General features: G+C 38.8%; 1 protein-coding gene across 1 annotated transcript; it reads left to right on the top strand.

Annotated features, from left to right (window-relative positions):
• The first annotated feature begins 2,565 nt into the window (after window positions 1-2,565).
• Window positions 2,566-14,694, top strand: LOC133458780 (5-hydroxytryptamine receptor 3A-like). The gene is made up of 19 exons (XM_061738981.1): window positions 2,566-2,666; window positions 2,781-2,835; window positions 2,987-3,150; window positions 3,289-3,333; window positions 3,434-3,540; window positions 4,150-4,319; window positions 4,407-4,567; window positions 4,741-4,951; window positions 5,209-5,394; window positions 6,820-7,001; window positions 8,269-8,332; window positions 8,702-8,868; window positions 10,116-10,160; window positions 10,497-10,603; window positions 11,002-11,171; window positions 11,266-11,429; window positions 11,709-11,919; window positions 14,097-14,306; window positions 14,417-14,694. Exons 1-19 carry the CDS (start codon window positions 2,640-2,642, stop codon window positions 14,692-14,694), a joined length of 2,724 nt encoding a protein of 907 aa, XP_061594965.1. The 5' UTR covers window positions 2,566-2,639.
• Window positions 14,695-15,444: the final 750 nt, after the last annotated feature.

The following is a 15,444-nucleotide window of genomic DNA, read 5'->3' as shown; positions in this document are numbered from 1 at the left end:
GAGTGTGGCGTTTGGATAATTGTGATTATATTTTGAAATAAAGAATACTCTTTTCAAAATTGTGTGTAAACAATTGAAAAAGACTATGCCAGATGGGCAGTTGTAGAGTAAGCACTGTTTACGATTACAGTAAATTCATCCACACACAGTGACATGTCATTAGGTGCTGTTAAGCATTACAATGGTGGCGGGCACAAATGAGTTTTTAAACCTATTTGTCTTGCACCTCTGCAGACCATATCCAGATGGTAGCAGCTTGAAAACCGAAAAGAGACTGAGGGCAGTCGGCTGGGATAGCTTGTGGCTTTTTCTTTCTTTCTTTTTTTACCCGGTTTCTGTACAACAATGAGAATTTGTCCAACTGATTTCCAGCCACCTGTCTCCACATCCTCACGATGTACTTTATCTGCTTTTGGTTTTTCATTGAGATGATCCCAAACCAGCAGATTATGGAAAAAGTTCAAACAGACTCGATAAAACAAGAATAATAAAATCTTCATAAAACACTTATTGAGATTAAAAACCCAGTTTATGATAAAAATACACTGGTGGGCAGCATCAGTGTTGGTGTCATGTTGAGTGTGTCATCAATAGTTGTCCCCAAGTACTTGTGTTGATGCACCACCACATCAACAGCCTTGTCATGAATCAATAAAGAGGGGACAATCGAAGTCTCTGAAATCAATGGACATCTCCTTCACTTTTGGGACATTGATATTAAAAAAGGAGCAATTATAGTACACCAGGCAATGAAATTGTCCAATACTGGGCCATGAAGTATCACAGTCATCTGTATACTGTCTACCCCCCTGGCAGTCATTGGTGTATGAGGGAAATAAAATAGGGCCAAGGACACCTCCCTGAGGTGAGCCTGTGGAGGATAACCAAACATCTGATAAAACACTAACTGACTTTCTGGGGTCTATCTGTTAAAAAGTCAATAAGCCAGTAAATCAGGACCTTTGCAAGCTACTGACAAGTGGATCTACTACTAAAATATGTGGTTGTATTCAATGAAAACCGAAAGAAAACTTGATAAAAAGCAGCCATGCAAAGTTTTTACCACTATCAAGGTGGCTCTGAAGTGAATGAAGTAATGTAGCCACAACCTCCTCCACCCCTCTACCACACCTTTGATGGAACAGGTCCAATATTTCCTAAGTAACCCCCAAGAGCTCTTTTCAAACGCTTTAACAGCAAGAGATGTGAGAGCTACAGGGCAAAAGTCATTAAGAGACTTGGGGTGGCTGGTTACAGGTGCAGTTTCACTACGGATTTGTGTGTCCGGCTGTTGTGGAGGCATGTTTAAAACAACAGCAATTCAGTGCTAAAATCATTAACGTTAAATCGGCCACAAAAATTATACAGGTGATTTGCCAGCTCCAAATCCGGGGAGTTTTTTGTGTTCATCCTAGATTTCACATCATCCCAAGCAGGGGGTGAGTTTCCATCCCTTAACAGGGATTGTACCTTTTCCCTGTAGGAGATTTAGGCAAGTTAAAGTTCTCTCTTAACTTGCTCGTGCAACTGCCTGCAATGAATTACTTATTTTGATGTCTTTTAAAAAGGTTCCTTTGGTTGATTATATTTTTCAGAGATTTATTCAATTTAGGTTTATTTTGGGGAAATATGTGGATATATCTTTTTGGAATTAGCATGTCCTCACAAAAAATAGTTCACCCAGATCAGGGCAGCTCTCCTTGAATAAATCCCAATCTGTGCAAGTAAAAAAGTCTTTGAGGTGGTGAATAGACACTGTTGACCAGACTGGAACTTATCTTCACCAGGAATCAAACCAAAGCTGATTATGTAACGCAGGATGAGTAACGCCACGGTATGGTTCAATTTCTCAATCTGTTCTTAGAGGTGCATCGTTTTCCTTCACTGTAAACCCCAAATTCAGAGTCCCACATGTTTTCTGGTTGCTAAGTAACAGTGTATTTGGCCTCTGATTGAGTTTCCTCAGCATTAAAACTGAGCTGGGATCTTCTAAAAAAGATCCCAGCCTTATAAAGCTTATTTATTTCACACACCGTTCTGCACCATTACTTTACATGCAGACAGCCAGACTAGACCCGATAAGTATCAAATAGAAAGACTGATGGATTTCTATTCCAGCTCTAATTTAAATGTTATATAAGATATAAACACATTCCCTGGAAGAAGGTTTGAGCTGAAACCAGATGACACCTGTGTCTTACACGCCCTCCGCTGTTTATTTGCCTACAACCGACAGGTGTGACTCTGCCACCGCTGTGGTCAGCCTTCACCACCTGTAAGTCACACACTGCAGTAAACCACATGAACTGTGGTTTGTGTTCGCTTCGTGTCAAAACAACAAAAAGAAAAGCAGCTGCTACGCCTTGGGTTTTCCCTCTGCCACATTATTTGCATGGGGCTTTGTCCATCTCACGCTCCGGTTATCGTGGCACCATGTATATCTGGACCACGAGGGCTGACTTTAGTCTCACAACAGCTGCTGTGCCAGGTGAGTAGCAGCTGTGCTTTAAGTGTTCACGTTTTAAAATGAAGTAGTGTTTTAATTAAGATGACTGTGTGATCCTTAGCCATGGGTTACAACTACTGAAGAAACTGTCCACCTGGAAACTGCATAATACAACAACTTCACTGTCAAAGCCATGGTATCCAAGAGTGGTGGGCTGAAGGTAAAGTATCTTCCCTTGTTGGATAATCTATCTGAGGCTGAATGCAGCAATACTTATGACATTTTCTCCGTAGTTATGAAAAATTGCAAATAATGTATTCCATTTTCATTCTAGTGGCTCCTTCCATCAACCATGATCATCCTGTGTATGTTCATCATTATTACACCAGGTGAGGGTTATTGTCATTACTATTATTCATTCAAACTGAATCAACTGGTAGCTGATTTCTTATCATTAGCTAAAACCAACACAATCCTTAGAAATGCCCTTGCTCTCTGAACAAAAATCCACACGTTATTGTTTTTGAATGTTGTGGTTAGCTCTGTGCAGCCCCGTCCAGGTGAACTGCTCCAGACCGGACCAGCCCAGCCTGCTGGAGGCCCTGACTCCCGTCTTCAACCTGAGGAACGTCCGGCCCGTCCTGGATCAAGCGACCCCCACCAACATCAGCATTTACTTCACTATGTATGGGATATTAGGGGTGGTATGTATGGCTATCAGCATATGAGAATTACATTTTCAATATTGTTCTGCCTTTTATACGTTGAGGTTGCATACAAGTAAAAACATTGTCATTTCTGCGCCACATTATTTTAAACTCCTGCTGTTACTTGTCTTCCAGGATGAAAAGGCTCAACTCCTGGTCACCTACATTTGGCTACATTATGTGAGTAGCGCAGTGATCCACCTTCATTCTATGTCACCAGTGCAGGAAAACATCAAACATGACATTTTTTCTGGACACTGACACCACTTTGTTCCTGTAGTTTTGGATGAACGAATTCGTCAGCTGGGACCAAAACGAGTGTGGTGCCAAAAGGATTTCTCTTCCCAAAGAGAAATTTTGGCTTCCGGATATTGTGATCAACGAATTGTAAGAAGAATGTTTAACCATGCACTCTACAATCAATCAGTACAGTGGAAACCATGTGAAAATATAGCCTAAATATTTACGTTTTTATTTGACAAAATATTCAGTTTGCGTTCCCAAAGCATTTGAAGCTGTCCTAAACCATCTGACACGTTGATATAATCAATCTTATTAAAATGATCTAGAAAATTAATTAATTACAAATGTATTGAACTGAATAGTTCGTTACCGGGTCTGCCCCCGCGACCCGGTAATGGATGGATGGATGGATGGATGGATGGATGGATGGATGGATGGATGGATGGATGGATGGATGGATGGATGGATGGATGGATGGATGGATGGATGGATGGATGGATGGATGGACGGATGGATGGATGGATGGATGGATGGATGGATGGACGGACGGATGGATGGATGGATGGATGGATGGATGGATGGATGGATGGTTCATTGAGCTCCATCTCATATGTCGGAAGGTCGGCACAGGCTGGAGTAAGAATGATTGACACACAAACAGGACTATCTACTTGTATAATTGAACTGCAATTTCTGCTTTTGTCAAATACGCCAGGCTTTCATATCACACCCATGCTTGCTGTGTTTTTGCAGTATGAATGAAAACAAAGCACCAAAAGTGCCGTACGTATACGTGTATAACAATGGCATGATCCACGATGCTCTGCCCGTCAAAATCGTGAGCTCCTGCAACCTTGACATCTACACTTTCCCGTTCGATATACAAAACTGCACTTTGACTTTCAATTCCTACACCTACTATTGTGAGTCACAACTCCATTTCAAATGTCTCATTAATACATATGAGAGTTTTAACTGAGCTAAGGTCTCCTCAACCTTGATCTCCTCAGCGATTGATATCAGGGTAACACTTGGGAGAGCAGTGGAGATAATCACACAGAGCTCAAAGGACGTGATGACCACCATGGGTGAATGGGAGCTGCTCGATATCACTGCCCTCAAACTGGACCACAACAAGACGGTGTATGAAACAGACAAGCTGCAGTTCCACGTAAGTTGGTGTATAAACTGCTCAACAGACTGTAAATTAATTTTCAAGTCACAGGATTTATGTTTTTTTGAACAGATGAAAATAAGCTGTGTATATGCTAATTCATCATTCTACTTGCAGAAAAATAACAGCTTCACCTTTCATGTCGATTATGATTATGCATCTATCTTTAGGTCAGAGTGCGCCGCCGGTCCACCATGTATGTGGTGAACCTCCTGATCCCCAGCTGCTTCCTCATCACATTGGACCTCTTCAGCTTCATCCTTCCTCCACACACCGTGGACCGATCCTCGTTCAAGATGACCCTCATCCTCGGCTACACCGTCTTCCTGCTCATGATGAATGAGCTGCTGCCCGTCACTGGAAACGCCATACCGCTCATCAGTCAGTATGAACCTCAGTGAATGAAGGGCCTAGTGTGGCTCATACTGTAGATGCCTGGGATATTGGTTGGGAGCTGTTCAATATGTTAAGTTCCTAGAAAATCGAGATACGAAATTCAAGTTTAAGATTTTTCTTATTCATAATATTTGCTGAATTTATTCTATCTAGCCTGGAACAAAGGTTTTCCTTTTAACCCGGTTGATATTTTGTGCTGCTAAATCTGCATTTCCAGAGCAACTCTTGAATCTCTCTTCCAGATGTGTTCTTCTCCCTCTGCCTGGCTCTGATGGTGGCCAGCCTGCTGGAGACTATCCTCGTCACCAACCTGCTGTCCTGCTCCGCTGACTTCTCTCCTGTCCCACCATGGATCCAAGTGCTCGTTCTGAAAATCCTGGGTTTTCTTGTTTGTATGCCGAGAAAGACTAACACACCAAGAGAACCTGGTATGTAGATAAAATATATTATATACAATCATTATAATTGTATATTTTATCATATATATTTTAACTAGAAAGATCAGTTGCTCAAATCAGCAATCCGTACCAATGTGGTTGGTTTTTTTTTACCTGCAGACTTGAAGCTGCTGTTGTGGCGGTTGCATTTGTTAGACACTCACTGGGCACTTTACCAGCAAATACAGTGTTCAGTGAGTGTTTATAGATAGATAGACAAATGTGTGTTTGTATCCTCGCTTTAAAGAAAAAAAAACACAACTGTCACCATAATGACTTAAAACTGACCAAAGTAGAAACAAATGATTTACTGAATATTGAAAAACAAAAATCAGACATTGCTTTTTAATTGTGGTTCAACAGAATCATAAAAAAAAGCAAATACAACTGGCCTTGAAAAAAAAATGAGTGGAAAAAAACATTGCTGCAATCAACCTTCTCATGATCATACTGCTCCAGCTTGTTAGGTTTCAGGTGTCCCAGCTCCATCCTGTTCCAACTCTTTCCACAGATGTGGAGAGGATTCAGATCTGCACTGACAGGCCACATCAGCATATTCCAATGTTTTTTTCTTAGCAAGTTTAGGGTGTTTTAGGTGCTTTTGGTTTACCCATGGTCTGAGACTGACACCGTGCTTTCTGACCCTGGGAAGCCCATTTTGCTTCCGAATGCCTTGTTAGTCTTGATATTTCATTTTAACCTGCACAGAAGCAGCAGAGCACCCCAACAACAAACCGAGCATCCTCCTCGATTCACAGCAGCTACACGCTTGTCCATGATACCAAACACCTGACTTGGTTTCACTTACAGGACTGTCTCAGAAAATTAGAATATTGTGATAAAGTCCTTTATTTAATATTGCTGATTATGGTTTACAGTTTAAGATTAAGATTCCCAGAATATTCTAATTTTTTGAGATAGGATATTTGAGTTTTCTTAAGCTGTAAGCCATGATCAGTAATATTAAAATAATAAAAGGCTTGCAATATTTCAGTTGATTTGTAATGAATCCAGAATGTATGACATTTTTGCATTACAGAAAATAAAGGACTTTATCACAATATTCTAATTTTCTGAGACAGTCCTGTATTTTGAATAGTCAGACTGACTGCAGACACCTGTGATGTTAATTAAATGTAAATTAGTTTTGTTTAACATGCTACGGTGGTCAAATAATTGTTGATCTTTCTTGTGGTACCAACTCATTTGTCCAGGCCAGTTTCATCAATTTGTTTGTGTTTTGTCACCGTTTTCTTTTCATTAAGTTATTATTTATTGATTTTGTCAGCCAGTTATTTCAGTGACCATACAGAGTCACAGAAACAGGGGGTCAGGTTGCAAAACCTATTACATCTATTATTTATTTTTGACTGATTAATTAAAATTAAAATTCAGCCATTTATCACTCAAAAACAGAACGCAGGACCGACACAGTGGTGGTTGAGAAGTTAGATGGGGAGCTGCCAGAGACAAAGGGAGCGAGTGAGGAGGACAAGGCCCTGCAGGAGCTGAGGAGCCTGAGCAACGTCCTCCACGCCCTTCGCTCCCGGGTGGAGGAGCAGCAGAAGGGCAGTCAGAGCTCTGAGGACTGGATCCAGGTGGGTTTCATCATAGACCGCCTGCTGTTTGGCCTCTACATCTTCTTCTTATCGTTCAGCATGATTACCATCATCGCTATCTGGGCAAAAGCATATAATCAGTAGACAACGGATGCATGTTTGAAAGGGCTCCATTTATTTAGCCATTACATTTAAATGTCTCGTGGAAATTGATCTCTATGTTGTACTTGTTTTCAAATATATCAAATACTGCTTTCTTGGAGCCAATGCATATATTATAAAGTGTTGGTATTTTTTTAGAATTTAAACATTTTACATATTTATCTGAAATAGTGGTAAGTCTGTGTAATACTGTTCACTTTGCAATGAAGAAAGCCACTATGTATAAATAAAACTACTTGGAAAATGTAATTAAGCTTTTCATTGACATTTATTTCCAATAATCTTTTTTAATTGTATCTTTTTATTTCACATTCAGCTTTTATTTGTGATCTTACAAAATATTTTAATTCCAACATGTGCTGGATGAAGCTGAGCAAACATTTTATAAAACTGCGATCATTACGTCTCAACAGCTTCAGAGCAAAATATGACTCTGAAGAGCGCAAAAGGTTATGCTTTTACTAACAAAACACTCAACAGATGCACCTTAAATAATGACCTCCATTGGATTTATATACTGTAACTTAGATTTCAATTTGTCACTAAACCCAAATAATCTCCAAAGCAGTGATGCGTGACGAAGACCAGTCTCAAATATCAAACCAGCGAGACTTCTCTAAAAGGAACCGTAACGCCTCACTGTCAAAAAATCCAAACAGGCAAACGTCCCGCTTTATCTTATTTATGATGAATCTTTACGAGTATCTGCGGGCAATTGCCACATGTTTTTCAATGAAAAATACAGCAAAACGTTTTACCTGCATACTTGCAGGACAAAATGAACAATAGCAACATATTAAAAGCTTTAAACTCTTTTTTGTTCATATCAAATAACAAAATGGTTCATTTATATATTTTTGTTTTTGCAATTTTGGGCTGGATTCAAAATTTTCCAAATAAGGAGATTTGTTTTAAATATATATATATATATATATATATATATATATATATATATATATATATATATATATATATATATATATATATATATATATATATATATATGAAACAAATTAAACAAATGACCCTTTTTTTCAAAAATTGCCACCTAAAACTGCCCACAAAACATTTACAGGACAGTCCTCACCAAATGCATCACCACTCAAACTAACAACCGCTGTTGATCCAATGTTAATGTTTTTAGTGCTGCCAGATGAAAATCAAGCCTTCTAAGCTTCTAATCATCCTCACCTCTCTGCTCATGCATGGTAAGTACTTCCTCATATGTCTATACATATATATATATGACTCCCCCTTAATTTTCATTTTCTAATAGCTCGGTTAAATAACCCTTAAATGATCTATTTGCGCTGCCAAGCAGAGAGAAAATTAATTCCCAGTCTATTTTTATTGATGCTTTCTAATGAGTGCAACACCAATCTGGTAGCACATGCTTTTAAATGTAGGATGAAATGACCCTCCCTGTCTGAAATGGAGGTTGGTAAACTGGGTCGTTGTCGTAGGTCAATAGCTCAGTGCTCATGCAGCCTTTTCAAGATGTACACCTATTTAAAAGCGTTGGTGCAGCTTATTTAAAGTCCCTTTAACAAGTTAAACTGTCTTCTTTTTGTCCACAGCATCCCCTTGCAGCGCCATCTTAGCGAAATGCTCTGAACCTGATTCAGCTTCACTCCTGCATGCTCTCCAGCCAGTCTTCGATCTGAGCCCCATTCGACCCGTCATAAATGTGTCAACCCAAACCACTGTTGGCCTTGACTTCCACATGCTTGCTATTTTAGGAGTGGTAAGAGAGACATCATTTATGTCAAATACAATGTGTATTAGGCCAGGCATATATCAGGAATAATTGGTTCTCTTTACCGAGAAGGGGAGTCAAGGTTTAACACATCACGTTTTTAATAAATTAAAAATTATGTTGATTTATGAATATAATTGATTTGCAATGTTTCCTAACATAAAGTATGTACTCAAATATGTGTGGGGTCCCCACATTGTCAACAGAAGAATTATTTTATGAAATATCAGTGCACAGTTTGGTCTGTACACAATATTGTTATGCATGTGAGAAAAAGAAACTGTAACTCAGAGCATCCAAAATTGATAATTATAACATATCTTATCATAGTCTAACAAAAACAATGTTAGATGTAAAAGCTAATTTGTGAAGCTTTCATGTGACTAGAAATGGTGATTGCCTCCAAAAAAGCAGTTTTGGCAGTTTGCTAACCTGCAGTATTTAGGTATATGAAAAGACATATTCAGAAAAGGATTATAAGGCCATTTACAAACAATATAGAGTCCCTAATCCTATAACAATAACATCAAAAACAAAAACTGATTAACAAGTGTAAAAAAAAAACTTACATCGAAGCTCACCACTGGGTCAGAATGTGCAACGATCAAAGGAATTTGAAAAGAATTGAAACTCAGACTTTCAGGTCTTTTTTAAGAGTGTTGCATGTTAAAGTTCATGACAGTATACTGAAAAAGGCTGCTTTAAATAAGCCTTGTTTGGAAATTTACTAGGAGAAAGACATGGCAGCACAGCTTGGGTTTAAAACCAACAACAAGACTTGTGGAACAATGTCATTCAGACAGATGAGACCAAGTTGGGCATGTTTAACCATAATGTAAACCCAAAACTTGGATCAATAATCTCAAACAAACTTACATTCTAAAGATGAGTGGGACACAAATCCCCTACAACCATGTGAAAGAGTAATAACATCCCAAAGAAGGCTGTCATGAAGTTATGGCTGCGTGAGGTGGTTGAATAAGATACGTTTTTCACACTACTGATAGGCCTTGCATTAAATAAACATCACTTGACCCATACCCTCTTAATTTGTATGGAATTAGTATGAGTGCATTTAATATTTAACAAAAAGTTTGGCTTAGTCTTTCTTAAATAAAACTTGATATAATCCAATATGTCATCTTTTGTTATCCAAAACTTTAAAACTGAAAACTGTATTAGCTCTTTATGATGTAACTACGTGTAACTACAACTACATGCTGCTATATTTTCAGGATGAAAAGTCCCAGGTCCTGACAACATACATATGGCAACACTTAGTAAGTCCTTTCTTTAAAAGTAATGTCATACTGTTTGTTTGTCTTAGTTAAGGCTTGACAATTAGAAAAAACAACCTGTCTAAGTCTAAGGTACTGTAGTGATGAGGGCGTACTGTACGCTAGATGTCGTAATGAGGTTTCCCTGTGGAAGGATCAGTTTTTGGTTTGGATGAATCCATCATTTTGCAGAAAGGGATAACCTTGTATCTCTAATTGCAAGTCACTTTTAAGGGTGTTCATGCGCTACATGAAGAAAAATATAATAAAACCTGCTCATTAACAGTTTTATTCTCCTATTCACATGGAACCATGTTTTTTCCTGTATGTTGTGTGCAGGAATGGAAAAATGAATTTTTCACGTGGAACCCAAAGGAATGTGGTTCAAAATGGATCGCAGTCCCACGAAATCTGCTCTGGGTGCCAGACATTGTCATCAATGAATTGTGAGTCCCATATTCTCTGCAGAACAGTCACAGTTTGGGTTGATGTGGAAATCTGTCCTCTTAATTATTTTTCTCAGTGATCAAATAAGACTTGTTAGCATAAAACTATATTTTTTTAAATTGTTTTAATAAATAAAACTACATTTTTTGTTTAGTTTAGTATTCTCTGTTATCATGTTCCTCCAGCGATGGAGGTTCAAGCAGATGGACAAGTGTATGTGTGTGTTTGCTTGGTGACCTTTTTGGATTGATAGCGCAGCACATAGCACACAACCTGTAATGGTTTTGTGCTAATCAGAAGATCTTGCCTGTTTATCCGACAGGTTACAGTCTTTTTAAGTGCATGTGATCCGTGAAATTAAAATAAATGATACTGCATTTCTCTCACCATCCTGCAGCATGAAGGAAAACTCCGCTCCATTTGTCCCATACACCTACCTCCATTATTCGGGCAAAATTGTTGATAAACAGCCCATCAGAGTCGTCAGTGCCTGCAGTCTCGACATCTACTTGTTTCCATTTGATATTCAGAACTGCACTTTTAGCTTCAACGCCTACATCCACTTCAGTAAGTAAAAACTTGCCCTTGTTCATTCTGACCCATCAAGTTAAACCATATGAAATGAGGAGCTTCACCTGATCATGAACTGCTTCCCTTTCAGCGGACGCCGTAGGGATTAATCTCTTATCTCCTGTTGAGGATATACTTGAAGAATCCACAAAGGCAATATCAACGATGGGTGAATGGAAATTAGTTGGAATTACAGCAAAGAAAACTGTAATAACAACTTTGGGTGGCAAAGTCTACGATGAGCTTAAATTCTCTGTAAGAAATAGTGAACAATGATCATTTAAAGTCTGATATTTGATTTAGACAAACATGCATAAAGAAAACAAAGTGAACAATTATGTCTTTAGATAATTATAAATTACATTACAGCACCAATATCAGTTTGAACACATTAATAAACTATAGGTGTAAAATTAAGCTAATTTGAGCTGTTAACTTTTTTGTGTGCAAAAATGTACCAACTAGCAGTGTATTGCAATGTTGGCATCTCTGAGAGACTCATGACGCGTTGTATGTCTGTCCACTCTGCTGCAGATCTCTGTAAAGCGCCATGCCACCTCATATGTCGTGAACCTCTTGATTCCCAGCTCTTTCCTCATCTTGGTGGACCTCTTCAGCTTCATGTTGCCTCCCCAGAACATTGACCGGTCTTTGTTCAAGATGACCCTTGTCCTGGGCTACACCGTCTTCCTGCTCAGCACCAATGACATGCTGCCCATCACCGGAAACACCCTGCCTCTCATAAGTCAGTCGACAACAGCTCTATTGATACCGTTTTGTAGCCATCTTTTGTGTCCCATATACAGCGTGTTGTGATACGACAGCTACTACCTTAAGTCCATCTTTAAAACTCCAGATTTCCAAAATTCAGCTTCATGTGATGGACAATAAGTGAGTTAGGATTAGTGGGGGTTCCAGGTAGATTTTTCGGGGCCCGATCGTTGACGTGTGTCTCCCTGCAGAAGTGGCCTTCAGGAACCTTTACGGGATGAAAATCGTTCCCATAGTAGGACAGGTCCTCAGCTCGGTCTACAGGAATACCTGGTGGGGCGTTTCTGCTGATCGGGGTTTCTAAACTACCTTCAGCTCTCTCACGGGATTAATCATAGGAGCACAACTCATTCGAAACATTTGGACCAGAAACATTTTGTTGCGAGTACATTTCATGAAGATTACTAGAAAAAGGATGTATGGACCGATGAGGGGCTTTCTTTAAATCTCAATCGCTACCACCGTGGTGTGTGTGTAAAAAAAAAGCAAACAAAAACACAGGTAGCAACCCTTGTTTACATGTTTCTTCTTCTCCTTTTGCTGTATTCTTATTTTTCATCTTTTTTTTTTATCCTCGCCATCCGGAAATGGTAAAAATCCTTTAATTTGGTGGCTGAGGTGGTGACAGTGCAGAGTTGCTGTTGTTCTTCTGAACAAGGTTTTCACTTGAACACAATTATTTCCCAGGTCCCGGTTTCTCTGGAAGGGATTGAAGAATAATCAGAGGCCTTACCTGTTTTTATCTTTTCCCCCGGAAGACATGACCCCCAAAAAACCCTGAAACTTTGACCATTTTTTTTTTACCTCTGGGGTGTAACAAACAAACTGGCAACAAGAATAGAGGAGACTGGAGTTTAAGTAAATGATACAGCATCTGCCACAGGTCCAGATGTTGAGTAATCAGTTGACCACCAGCTGACCCGCCACCAGGAACCGACAAAGAAACCCAAAGGATACCAGGGAGACGGGGATTAGCTGTCTGTTAGCCAGCAACTAACTTGCCTCAAAGCCACGGTACTGACGTCCTGATGGAGAAAGCTGCCTCAAACCTCAAACCTCAATCTCTTTTTAACTTTTAGAACATTTGCAATGCAGCTTATAAATTCCCCACCTCTCCACGGTTTGCTTGCATCCATTATGCGTGTCGTATCTGATATTCTGTATCTGATATTTGCATCTGATATTTGCAATTTGTGAGGGAGGCAGTAAGTTTAAAAGATCTGATTCTGATCAGACATTTGCTGCAGCCTGATTTGGGCTGTGAGTGTGACCACTGGTTCAGTCTCACTCACCAGATCTTAGTTTCATCTTTGTTTACCTCTCTTCGTAAAGTCAGCACTGAGCAGCTAGCTTCCTCTTATAGCCGTGTGAGGACCCATTGTTGGTATTGTGTGATGTAGCTTTACATATTTTTCATCCCACAAAATTTTTCATTATTTTTCTCAGTCTCCCTAGGGTTACAATGATGATCTTTTGAAACATATGATTGTACTGAATGTTACGGACATAATTCACCTTGGTTATTAAGTGTGGTTCTACACACCGTTTATTATTAAATGCAGCATGTTGTCCTTCATGCAATGCCAAATTAATATGTTGCATGTAATTTACTGTCCGTAGTTATTTCAAGCAACTATAACGGTTCAGGGATCGTGGTCCCTTTAAATGTGGTGGTGACGTTGAGCTCCATGCCAGTTGGGTTGCTGGACAGCTCCATTTTATTGATTGAGTGTTCTGAGGTTTTTCAATAAACGACACACGCTTTCGTTTGGGAAATTGTTTGGGATTTTCTGCAATTTCCACATAATGACATTTTGAAACACAGAAATTTCACCTGAAATCTGTTCTAGCGCCACTTTTAAATCCCAGTTTCACACAAATCACTAACTTCTCCGTTCTTCGTATCAATCAGGCTTTATCTCTGGGGAGGGCATTGGACCCAACATTTTTGTAATTTTGTTCCTATGTGAGAAAAAACTATCAAAATTATTTAAATATAGTCATATCTTGATCTATACAGCTGGTTTATTCAAGCCCTAAGAGGGTGATGAATCAAAACTTGGAAATATAAACATTTGTATTCTAAGATGCATTTTCTTCTATTTAAAGTAAACGATTTAAAAATCTTTTTTGTTATCATTATTGTCCCAGATGTGTTCCTCTCTCTCTGCCTGATAATGATGGTTACCAGTCTGCTGGAGACCGTCTTCATTACCAACCTCCTGCGCGGCTCTGCTCACTACCCTCGGGCTCCTCGCTGGCTCAGGGTGTTTGTGCTTCACGTCTTGGGCCGACTGGTACGACTTCCTCCAAAGCCCAGGCAACAGGAAGACGTAGTGATTCGAAATATCAACGCACAAGGTAGAATACAGAATGAGGCTTTGAATGTACTTTTGTTGATTCCATGAGATGTTGTTGAAGCTGACGTGCTGGAGCTATGATCACCCCGATCTTTGTTTTTGATGCTATAGAGCTGAAGGATTTCTCTCTAGTAGCAAAAGCCAGAGAGACCGACCAGAAAGAGTCGCTGAATGAGGAAAAAACCCTGCAGGTGCTGAGGACCCTGGGGAGGGATCTCCAGGCCATCTATCGTCAGGTGGTGCAGCAGCTGAGAGGAAGCAGCAACTCAGCGGAGTGGATCCAGATCGGCCTAGTCATAGACCGCCTGCTCTTCATCTTTTACATCTTCTTCACAACAATTAGCTTCTTTACCATCATCATTATCTGGGTGAAATCATACAACACATGATTTTATCTAGTTTCTTTCTTCATGCATTTCCTTTATAGTTATATATTTATTTGAGTATTTGATTACATCAGAACTCTACACTGAAATAATTTTTAGCACTTCCTCCTTCATTTCAAATAGCCTTATTTGCAATTGTATTTATGGTACAGAAACCATTATATGCCAGATCCTAAAATTTCAACACCAAACGTCCTGCATTCGTGCATCATGGATGTTGCATGGCCTTCTTTTTACTCAGTTTCTTTTACATAGGTATCGTAAAGCAAATCTAAAAACTATATATAGCCTATATATATATATATTTATATTTTTATATTATATATATATATATATATATATATATATATATATATATATATATATATATATATATATATATATATATATATATCTTTAGTAAATATACATCTATAGATATCTCATAAATCTAAAGATTAAGCTTGGATTTTCAACGGTATCTTATAGTATTCCAACATAAACATAAAACCACTTTGTTAAAAATGTCCATACCACATTTCCACAAGTTATCATTTGCTAAATTAGCCCCATTACACTATAAGTTTCTTCTTTTTTTTTTAACTGATTCGCCCAGGAACCCATTCTCATATTGATTGGCTTTGAAAGGACATTTTTTTGTCTAAGATAACATTTTCTATCTATATGAAATTGTGAAATTCTTTCCTCTTATTGTTGGTGCTGATGTTTTCAGACCGTAAATGTGATACATTATTATGTCATCTGTGGACTGAA

The sequence above is a fragment of the Cololabis saira genome, chromosome 13 (genome assembly GCF_033807715.1).
Source record: "Cololabis saira isolate AMF1-May2022 chromosome 13, fColSai1.1, whole genome shotgun sequence".
In the NCBI taxonomy this organism is placed as follows: Eukaryota; Metazoa; Chordata; class Actinopteri; order Beloniformes; family Belonidae; genus Cololabis; species Cololabis saira.
Note: the sequence above shows the minus strand (reverse complement) of the source record. Positions and strands in the feature narration are given on the sequence as shown.